The following is a 12,156-nucleotide window of genomic DNA, read 5'->3' on the forward strand; positions in this document are numbered from 1 at the left end:
CGCCGCCGCAGCAGACAGAGGATGCCCCGTGGCGGCTGGAAGCCTGTGTGAGTAGCGGCGCCCGGGAGAGAGCGATCTGCTGAGGGGCGCTGGAGACTCCGCGGCTCGGGGCACGCGGGCATGCGCCCACCTACTGTTAAATTATTAAATTAGTAAGAGTGTTTAGCAAGTTTATTGATATCAAATCAAAAATAAAAATTGTGCATTTATATACCAGCAATGAATAGTCCAAACATTAGATATTTTTATTTATTTATTTATTTTTGTGACCGGCAAGGGGACCGGAACCCTTGGCTTAGTGTCACCTGCACCACGCTCAGCCAGTGAGCGCACCGGTCATCCCTATATAGGATCTGAACCCGCGGCCTCGGCGCTCCCAGTGCCACACTCTCCCGAGTGAGCCACAGGGTCAGCCCTAGATATTTTTAAATGAGACCATTTATAGAAGCACTAAAATACATCAAGCACTTGCAGAAAAAAATAACAGAAGATGTACATACAAATATTTCTAAAACTATAAAATTTTATTTGGAAACATTAAAAGGAACTCAAACAAATGGAGCAATAGACCATGTTTATGCTTAGAAAGAGTAAATATTAAGCATATCAATTATCTCCAAGGTTTGATTTATAGATTCTTTGCAATTTAAATAAAAACTTTAAAATCGTTTTATTATATTTTTTTCAGAAACTTGTCAAGATAATTCTAAAATGTATATAAAAATTCTAATGGCTAAAAGTAGCCAAAACACTCTTGCATAAAAACTTGATGAAAAGATTTGCTCTCCAAGATACCAAACTTAACAAAAATGTGTAATATTATCAGCAAAAGAATAGACAGAGAGCCTACAAATAACCTGAGCATATATAAGCAATTGTTTTATAATAAATGCACAATGCAGACTAATGAGGAAAAGATAGGATTTTTAAAAACTCTTGTTAAGACAATTGGGTATTCTCATGGAATAAAAATATATTGGCTTCCTTCCTCATGCTATATACAAAACTCAATTTCAGGTATATTATAGACCTCAATATGAAAATCAACATACAGAAAATATGACTTCAGGATTGGGAATGTGTTTTTAAATGAGACATTTAAAGCAAAAATCGTAAAAGAAAACATGATAAATTTGATTGCATTTAGACTAAGAACTTCTATTCATCAACAGGATTGGGAATGTGTTTTTAAATGAGACATTTAAAGCACAAATCGTAAAAGAAAACATGATAAATTTGATTGCATTTAGACTAAGAACTTCTATTCATCAAATAAACCATAGAGAAAATGAAGCCACAGAGTGAAAGATGTTTACATCTTATAAAACTGAAAGGATTTATATTCAGAATATTTAGTGAACTACATTATCGATAAGAAAAAGATCCCAATAAAAAAGTGTGCAAAGGACTTGAAAGGGAAATTCTCCCTTCCAAAAGGAAATCAAAATGGAAATAAATATAAGAAAAGGAAAATTTCCAACTTTATAGAAATTAAAATAAAAATGAGATACTTGTACACTCATATCAGACTGGCTTAAATATATAAATCTGACTGTGCCAGTTGATGAAAATATGGAAGGAACAACAGTAACTGTCACACACTGCCTATAATTTTGAAAATTTTCACCACTAATTTGGAAAACAGTTTTGTGTTAGCTAATCAAATTGACCCATCAATTTCACATCTATATATCCCCTACACAAATGCATGCTTATGTATACCATATTTTTACACAAAATGTTTATTAAAGCAATTTTAATGTGGCCAAAACCTGGAAATAATTCAAATATCTACTACGTAAAATAGATAAATAAAATATGGTTCAATGGACTACTTTACAATCATCAATAAATGAACAAACTAAAGGTGAAAAATAAAAACATTGTTGAAAGTAAGATGCCAGATGTGAAGGAATATATAACTTTATTTATATAAATTTTATTTTATTTTGTTTTGTTTTGGTGGCTGGCTGGTATGGAGATGTGACTCCTTGACCTTGGTGTTATAACATTTGGTGTTATAGCATTCTAGCCAACTGAGCTTATACAAATTTTAGAATCAAGCAAAACTGAATTTCATTGACAGACATGGGAAACACCAATGTTGGCAAAAATCTGAAGCAACCAGAACTCTCATATACTGCTAATGGGAACCACTTGGGAAACTCTTTAGCAGTATCTTTTAAACATGAACATGTACATAATCCACTACCCAGAAATCTCACTCTTAGGTATGTACCCAACAGAAATTTAGAAAGTATGTTTAGCAAAACACATGTGCAACAATATTCCTACCAGCACCACTTGTAACAGCCAAAAAAATTGGAAACTACAGAAATATCCCCGAACAATAGACTAGATGAATAAAATTGTATATATTCACACAAATACTGTACAACGAGAATAAACCATCTACAACTATAATCAACAATATGAATGAATCTCTCAAACATAATATTGGACAAATGAAATCAGATATCAAAGGGTATAAACTGTATAGTTCCATCTAAATAAAGTTCAAAACAGGCAAAACTAATATATGATGTCAAGAAGATTGTTAACTTTGATGGAAGATAGAGACTCTCATGAAAGGAACTTCTGAGATGCTGGTAAATTTTATGTTTCTAAATCTGAATGCTAGAGGCTTCTGGTCAAGATGGTGGACTAGACGGTCCCCAGCATCACTCTCTCCCATAAATCAACCAATATACAACTATAAAAAAGCAACAACAGCCAAGTTGGGGCTGCTAGAGCTCAGGGGAAGAGGAGGAGAGACCTACGGAGGGCATGAAGGAGGGAGAAGCTACAATGAGAGAAAGAAAAAACTGCTCAGAGTGTTTCATTCCGCAACCGCTTTAAGGATGGAGCTGTGGAGCGCATGGAGGAGGAGCTGGCAAAAGCCACAGCTGTGCCCTTTGGACTGAGTTGCTTGGAGGTGGCAGGGGAGAAGAGGGCCTTAGTGGCCCCCAATGCAGCAAGACCACTAATAGGGTTTCCGTGGACCCACATAGGAATGAAGAGATGCAACAACTGAACAAAAGGAGGCACTCAGAGGCCAGTGAGTCATCGCAAGGGACCGGAGCATGGCCCGTCCCATGGGAAGTGTTTGGAGGATGGGCGGTGGGGCAGACAGGCCCACTGAGGGAACACTGGGGCACAGCAAGAACAGCTGATCTGCACCCCAATCAGCATACGACCACTGAGAGGAGATTGAACAGGAATATAGAATTGCACAGGGTGCAGTTTGATGAAAAGACTCTGGCTCGGATCAGAGTTTCTATACAACCCAGGTGCACCGGGTCTCTGGAGAGCCAGAAGTACCTGTAAAGTCAACCATTAAAACCTGAGCTGCACAAAAAGCCTTCTCTAGGGAAGCAGCAGCAAAGCAGCAATTTATCTCAACCACACAGCTCAAGTACTGGTCCTTACAGGAAGTTCCCCTATTTTAGAAGTAAGCAAAGGACAAAAAAAAATTAGTTCCAGCCCAGGCACAATGCCAGTGCCTTGGACCAACCCTGGGACCTGAGGTATAGAGCCAGGGACCAGACCTCCCTCCCACAACCAGACACACCTCCACCTCCAATGAGCATGCCAAAAACATCACCTCCGTGTGGGCAGCCTACCACAGCCGCCACCATAACCACAGCTGCTGCAAAAGCGGCTAGACACCACAACCACCACACAAATGGTCTGCCAACCACTGGACTGCATTGACACAAGGAGAGTCACCAGCAGAGACCAAAGAAGAGAATGTCTCACTCTACAAAGCCGATTATAGAGTGACAGAAGAAGCATATGCTCTACGATAATATTGGGGGACCTGAACACACCTCTCAGTATCGGACAGATCATCTAGGCAACAAATCAACAGAGTAATCATTACTGTTTCAGAAGGAGAGAAGAAATCTAGGGTAATTAGAGGAGGTTGGGGGAGGGAGTGGGGGACAGGGAAAGATTGGACAAGGGGCATAAAGAATAAGTACGATTTGTAATAATATATATGCTAGTAATATTGATTTGATCAACATATCTCAATGTTGAACTTGAAAAATATGTATAGTCAATTATGATTCAATAAAAATTAAGAAAAAAAAATGCAATATTCAGTAACTTGCAATATGATACCAATTCTGTACAACAGTAAATGTATTCATGAAACACTGGAAGTAAAGGAAAAATGTTAACAGTGGTTATATCTGAACAGTGGGGATAATATATATGCTAGTAATATTGATTTGATCAACATATCTCAATGTTGAACTTGAAAAATATGTATAGTCAATTATGATTCAATAAAAATTAAGAAAAAAAAATCTGAATGCTGGTAATAAACCAGAAATCTGACATTACCTAAATTCCTAAAAGCCTTGAGGGATCTGAAATGGGGTGAGAGTAACAGCCCCACATTCTGGAACTGTTACCACAAGACTATTTGTAACCTAAAACCAGACCCACTGATGCCTGAAGAGGCTATGTATTAACTTAGGAATGTTGAAAATGTATCTTGTGACCCTTACTCATACATTTGTGCATAGGATGGAACCAAGGGCCAATCACTAACCTATGTAATGCTATGTAACCAATAAAAAAACTGATGCACTGATTAAAGGGCTATTGCCTCTCTTCCCTTTTTTTCTCCTTTCTGTGATTATAAAAATACTGTGTCTGCAAATCAGAACACGTGGTTCAAGGCCTCTTGAATCTATATCTTCCTGGGCTGCAGTCACTCATATTGGCTCAAATGAACTCTCTGATACTCTATCAGTGCCTTAGGATCAACATTCAGGTCAACACTGGGTATACGTGTATGTTCACTTTGTGAAAATGTATTAAGCTTTAAATGTATATGTGTACTTTTCTGTATGTATATTTTACTTCTTAACAAATTTTTAAAAGTAAGCTCTATTGTTTAGGGATACATATTTAGTGAAACTATAAAAAGGAGAAAGTAAAGAATTACCAATTTCAAATTAATTTTTATGACTGGGGGGAGGGAGAAGACTGATCCAGAAGGGGCAAAGGCCAGGGAGTAGCTTCTGGAGGTGCTGTGAATGTTCTAATTTTTACTTTAGTGGTGATTACAAGAACATTTGCTTTGTTTTCTTTAATGAAACAGTTATGTTTCAATTACATTTTTGTATGTGTTCATTTTTATAATTGATATGATTAAAAATGAGTCGAAAATAAACCAAGAAATGTATAACAACTTGGGAAATGTTTATTAATATAAAGTTAAGTGAAAAATAGTGAGTTTTAAAAAATCTTACAAATACAATATTAAATACACTGAAATATTAACAATCTGGATGAAATATCTTTCTACCTTTCTGATTTTCCTGAAATTAATGTGTTATTTATATATAGGTAAAACATAAATGAGATTTTTAAAAAATGTGTGCCTCGTTAAGAAAATTTTTAAGCATAAAATTTTACATTATCCAATTTTTCATGTTTATCCTATCTAGGAACAGTACCTTTATCTTTTTTCTACTATACTTCTATTTTTTTTAGGACCTGTTATTTAGAAAGACTGTTTTTTTAGTTATTTCATTTTAAGTAACCATTTTCTACAGGTGTTTGATATAAATGGAGTTGATGTTACTCCCCGGCCTCTTTATCGTCCAGATCCACATATTGGTACAGCAAAACCAAATAAACTATTGACATCGCAAGAAGGATCTTTTGGATCAGAATTTATAGCTTCCTATAGCCTTTATCAGAATACAATAAATCCCAGCATATTAGGGCAGTTTACAAGGTAGAGTATACTGTTCTATATTCTTTTTTTATATCATATATATTGTCTTTTCATATAAATTGGATATATGTAAATTATATATCAATTGCCTCTATTCTCCCAGCTTCCATCTATTATCCTAGTGTGCCATCTCTATGTTCCTCTTTTGTTTTAATTAGATGCAGAGCTTTTCATATCGTAAGACTTCGCATACACTCATACCAAAGTATTTGTGAAAAGCATATGGATTTTACTCAAGATTTCCTGAGAGGGGCCGGCCCGGTGGTGCACTGCTATAGTGCGCCGATTGGGAAGTGCGGTGGCGCTCCCGCCGAGGGTTCGGATCCCACATACAGACCGGCCGCTCACTGGCTGAGCGAGGGGCGGGAGCAACACCGAGGGTTGCGATCCCGTGGCCGGTCCCGGCCAAAAAAAAAAGATTTCCTGAGGAACCAAAAGATGGGGATTACATCACATACACACAGTTAATTGCAAATTCACATTAGGCTTTTTTTTTCCCCCCAGGTTTTTCAGCTTCTTTTAAGCTGCATTTTATAGGAAGGGATGGCTTTCCTTTTTTTTTTCCTATTCCCCCATGCAAATCCCCGTCTCCTAGGCTTTGATTTCTCTCTTATTTTATAATGGTGAGCAATTATGTACTGCTATAGAGTCTGCCTCCAAATGTGCATACAAAACACATGGGAGTGCTTGGTAAAACAAATATTTCAATAAACTTGACCCACTCTTTTGGTGGGCAATTGAGACTATAAATAAGAAGGGGAGGGGAATATGTAATATTATGAAGTAATGTTTTATTCATATGTTTAAGAAAATTATTTTTGGATTCTTCCATGGATTTCCTGCTGATACACAGATCTTTTTTAAAAAATCATATTTTTAAGATGACATTTGAACAATTAGCAGAAACCAGGTAAAAAAATGAAAGAGGATTACTCCAGGCTGAGGCCCTGAAGTAACAGAGCTAGCTCCATAAGATTGGAGAACTGGGGGGAAAAAAAAAAAAAAAAGAGCTAAGGAAAGAGTGATAGGTAGGCTTTAGTTTGGATTTTTATCCTAACTGTATTGGGAATCCATTGAAGGACTTTAGGCATAAGTTTGACATGTATAACCTTTAAAATTTGTTTTAAATGACCTTTCATTTAACATTAAAATAAACTCATTATTTAAAAATTAATTTATTTTGATCTATTCTGCTTATACGAATATAGTATATTTGATTTCTCCATCTGACCATATGTTCTAATTTATATATTTAATTTCCCATAAGGACATCTAAGTTAAGGAGTAATGTTGTTATTCATTATTAAAGGTCAATTTTAGGAAGCAGTTCAGTTTCTAAGTCAAGTGCATCAACAACTGAATCAATAGTAGCAGAGGACCTAGAAGAACCATCCTATAAACGAGAAGGATTGGCTAGTTTTACAGGTAATGAAAATGTACTCTTTTATTTCAGTAACAGTTCATTATTTGTTTAGCCTGTCTGCTTATTATTTGTTGGGTACTTGAAATAAAAGAATGATAATGATTTACAAATGCTGGTATGGAATTACCAGGGAAGTATCTCCCTTTCTATTTTTTTAAGTTCCCAAGGTTACTCTTTTGAACCATCATCCTGAGGAACAACTGACTCTGTTAGAACTCAATTTCTAACTCAGGAGACAAATAATTCTGGTACATTTGTAAGCAGTTCCATAATAAGACATATGCAGAATGTGATGGGAACAGTTTAAAAAGAGTGATTAAATCCTTTGAGGTGAAAAAAAGGCTTCACAAAGAACATTATTGAACTTTAAATTAGGTTTTAAAAGATGATAACTTATTTGTCAGATGAAGAAATGGGGGAAGACCAGTATAGGCAAAGGGTAAAACATGAGGTAATACAAAGGATTTTGAAAATGAAGATACAAAAATGAGGAGATGATGGATGATCAAAAGTGCTGGGAGAAATGGTTACATATTTGAGGGGTACTTGCTTTGGAGTGCAATAAAGATATCTTTTGTTCTGAGATAATGAGGGATTAGTGAAGATACTGATATGGCTGGAAAAGTGGTGCTCCATGGACTTTTCTTTATGGTGTTAACAGGATGTAACAGGAATGCTTCTAACAAGAATCAACAGAATAGCTAACAACAGAATATCCTACTAACATGAACTTAAATATTTTTCTCACATTAGAAGAAGTTAAGAGGTAGAAAGCTTTTGGCTTTGATTTTGTGGCTCAATTATGGCAGATTCTAGATTGGCAGTTCTGCTATTCTCTTTTCCAAAACCTTTTCTTCTTGCCTCATGGACCCAAAATATCTTCCCCAGCTCTCGGTATTTAATCCACATTAAAGGCAGTAAGAAAGTGAAAGGCAATAGCACCAGTCACATCTCCCTCATTTATCAGAAAAGTAAAAGCTTTCCCAGAAGCCTTTCTCCGTTTGTATTTCTGTTTTCATCTCATTGTGCCAGAACTGTGTCAAATGGCCACCCTTAGCTTCTTCAAGGGAGGCTGGGAAGCTAAATACTTGATTTCCCTGGCCCTATTAATGGAAAGAGGCAAGAGAAGGGAGAAGGGGCTAGAAATAAAAACTTAGCCAATCAGCAATGTCTGCTAAGGGAGGCTGGGAAGCTAAATACTTGATTTCCCTGGCCCTATTAATGGTAAGAGGCAAGAGAAGGGAGAAGGGGCTAGAAATAAAAACTTAGCCAATCAGCAATGTCTGCTGCAGGAGAGAACCTTATTCTCTCAGAGGGAGGCAGGAAGGATTGTATTATTGTCATAACCTCCCCCAGCTTTTCCTACATATATTCTTGCCACTCTCTAATCTGTTTTTCCAAACTGATCCAGAATAGTCTTTTAAAAAACACAATCAAGCCTCCTCTGCTTAAAAACCCTTCAATGGATTTGCACTAAAATTTTTATGTACTGATTTGTTTCAAAGCCTTTCTTTGCTTATCTGCATCAAAAACAAGTAAAACAAATTCACCTCTAGAACCTTATAATAATAATATAAATGTTTATATCATCCTTGCCAGGTGTTAGTGAATTTTAAGTACAAAGTCAGTCTCTAAATTGAATCACACCTGAACAATTCACCTCTACCACCTGGCTTCTCTTTTAGATTAGTGTTTCTCATTCTTGAATGTACATCAAAATCATCTGGTATGCCTTTTGAAAATTCCCATAGTTGAGTCTCACTTCAGGCCAACGGAACTGTAATATCTGGGAGTAGATTTTAGGCATAAGTAGTGGTATGCTGATAAATGTTGCACTGTCTGCACTGTGGCAAAGGAAGCCCTGAATTGTAGCATTTGCCAATTTCCATGGCATAAATACTCTCAACCACAGCTGATTTCAAGCTCCCAACATGAACTTTCTGAATGGATGCTTAGTAGCACACTATTATATAGCATTTCCACCATGCAGATACAATAGATATAAATAACCGAAAGAGCTTAGATAATAGTAAAATTTAATCACATAATTAGAAAGTGTTGAGTATTAACCAATTTTTGTCCTTGTTTTTAATGATTTATTTAATTACAATTGTATGTAATTTAATTTTGGATAATGACTGTGTTTAACAACATTCCTGAAAATTTAACAATTGGCTCTTGCAAACTAGTGTATAAGCCTGCTCTAATATATTTTTGGATATACATATGTTTAAATATTTCCCAGATAATTCTAATGTGTGGCACTTTTCTAAATTAGTATTTAAAATATTGTTAGAGTGCAATCTTGTAACACCAAGGTCAAGGGTTTGGATCCCCGTACCAGCCGGCTGCCAAAAATTATATATATATATATATATATATATATATATAGGCACTTTTCTAAATTAGTATTTAAAATATTGTTAGAGTGCAATCTTGTAACACCAAGGTCAAGGGTTTGGATCCCCGTACCAGCTGGCTGCCAAAAATTATATATATATATATATATATATATATATATATATATAGATAGATAGATATATATATATATAGATAGATATATATACACACATACACATACATACACACACACACACAGAGAGAGAGAGAGAGATGCCTAGGTCACACATCCAGAGTTCTGATTTAATTATTTTGAGATGATGCCTGATTATTAGAAATTTTAAAAGATTTCCAGGCAATAAGGAATGTGCAGTAAAGATTGAGAACCTCTTCTTTCTAGCAGTGATTCTCAAAGTGTGGTTCCCAGACCAGCAACATCAATATTATCTGGGAATTTGTTAGAAATCCAAATTTTTAGACCCCCATCTACTGAATAAAAATCTCTAGGGGTGGAATTTTAGTTTCAGCTCCAACATATACAGAGTTTAAAATGTATTACTCCCGTCTTATAATAAATAAATTGCCCAAATTGAAAATTAACAACTTTTCTTGGACTCATCACAGAACTGAAATGACAGGGCAAACTGCCGTCCTGAATCTGGAGAGACAGGCAATCCAGAGAAATATAGTTCCCAATATGCGGTTACCATAAGCTGGGGGAACACATAAATGTAACACATTATTCTCATGAATTGCTGGAGGCTTTGTGCTTCCTAGTTCTAGAATAAGAAATTCATCAGGCACCACAGTCATGGGAGAGATGGGGCCCACACTTACATGGGCTTTTATTCCATCTATCAGATTCTCTCAGTGATGTTCTGAGAAAGACATGCTAGTGGCTCTGGCTAAAGGAGGAAAACAATAGCCACCTCGAAACACTTCCAGCCTCTTCTTCCTAACAAAGACCTACTCTGGGGGTGGGGATTTGCTGGAGGGTAATTTTGAAACTATATTCCAGTTAGGGGAAGAGAATTCTGCCCTAGCACCAGCCTTTCTTGCTTACCTAGGGGAGAAAAAGAACAGTGGATGGGCTTTGAGGAATTATGTTGGGAACACTTCAACCAAGGAAGAGAATAGGAAACAGGAGTAAGAATCCCATTTCCTTGGAGTAGGAACAGAAATATGTGTGAAGACCAGACCTCTAAGACACAGATCAGCTAAAAGACTGAGAGTCAACCAGATTATAAAATACATACCTTTCCCCACACCTCACCACTAATGGGCCAATAATATTGGAATATACCAATAATACTGGATTACAGCTGAAAGAGTTGCAAGACACAGGCTTTTTCTAAGGAGCAGAACAAAGAGAAGTTCCAGAGTCAAGCGGGGAAACAAAAGCAAGGACTGTAGATGATTTTGAAGGCTTTGACCTGTAGCTACAACAAATACTAGACACAAACAACTCCCTAGTGTGATTCCCATAAATTCTTATGCTAAATGTCTAGTTACCTCAGCATCTGTTACCTGATACAACATGACATTCATCAAAAACTCATAAGGCACGAAAGGGTAAGAAAAAATATTTTGAAGAGGTTAAGCAAGCATCACACCCAGGTTCAGCTATGACACAAATTTAAAAATTACTGAACAGGGAATTTAAAATAATTATAATTAAGATGTTAAGAGGTCAATGGAAAAAGCATATAATGTGCAAAGAGTGTAATGTCAGCAGAGAGATGAAAATTATAGGAAATAATCAAAAGGAAATATGAGCAGTCAAAAGCACAGCAAGAAAAATTAAGACTATTTTAGATGGGTTTATCAGTATACTTGACAGGGCCAAGGAAGGTATTCATTAATTTGAAGAGAGGTCAATAGAAACTTCCCAAACTAAAACACAAAGAGAAAAACAATGGGAAAAACAAACAAACAAAACCCCCAAAACAGTCACCTAAGAATTGTGGGACAATATCAAAAATTGTAACATACACATAATTGGAATACCAGAACAAGATGATGGAATAGAGACTGGTATAGAAAAAATAGTAGTAGTAATGCTGGTTGAAAACATTTCAAAATTAATGGTACACACTATAACACAGATATAAGAAGTTCAGAGAACACAAAGTAAGATAAATATCAAAGCAAAACAAAAATACAAGCCAGGGAATATCATACTCAAACTACAGACAACCAAAAACAAAGAGAAAATCTTGAAGGAACTGAGAGGAAAAAACACTTGACCTATTGAGGAATGAGGACATAAGTTACAATAGACTTCTCATGAGAAATCATGTAAGCAAGAAGAGAGTAACATGAAATCTTTAAAGTGTTGAAAGAAAAAACTGGCATCCCACAATTCTATATCCAGACAAATTATCCTTCGAAAGTGAAAGAGAAATTACTTTCACAGACAAAATTCTGAGGGAATTCAATGCCAACAGACTTGCTCTGAAAGAAATGTTCAGGCATAAGAAAAATTATATAGATAGGAAAGTTGGACCTATATAAAGAAAGGAAGTGCATTGGAGAAGTAATAAATAAAGGTAAAAATATCTTTTATGGGCCGGCCCGGTGGCGCACTGCTACAGTGCGCCGCTTTGGAAGCGTGGCGGCGCTCCCGCCGAGGGTT

At 36.2% G+C, this 12,156-nt stretch overlaps 1 protein-coding gene across 1 annotated transcript in view; it reads left to right on the plus strand.

The window, feature by feature from the left end:
• Window positions 1–12,156, plus strand: part of WDR78 (WD repeat domain 78) — a 103,418-nt gene that overhangs the window by 33,561 nt on the left and 57,701 nt on the right. The window contains exons 3-4 of the mRNA XM_008569003.1: window positions 5,574–5,758; window positions 7,068–7,183. Of these exons, the coding sequence (XP_008567225.1) occupies window positions 5,574–5,758; window positions 7,068–7,183 (301 nt within the window). The remainder of the gene's footprint in view (window positions 1–5,573; window positions 5,759–7,067; window positions 7,184–12,156) is intronic.

Source organism: Galeopterus variegatus, unplaced genomic scaffold (assembly GCF_000696425.1).
Source record: "Galeopterus variegatus unplaced genomic scaffold, G_variegatus-3.0.2 Scaffold458, whole genome shotgun sequence".
Lineage (NCBI taxonomy): Eukaryota > Metazoa > Chordata > Mammalia > Dermoptera > Cynocephalidae > Galeopterus > Galeopterus variegatus.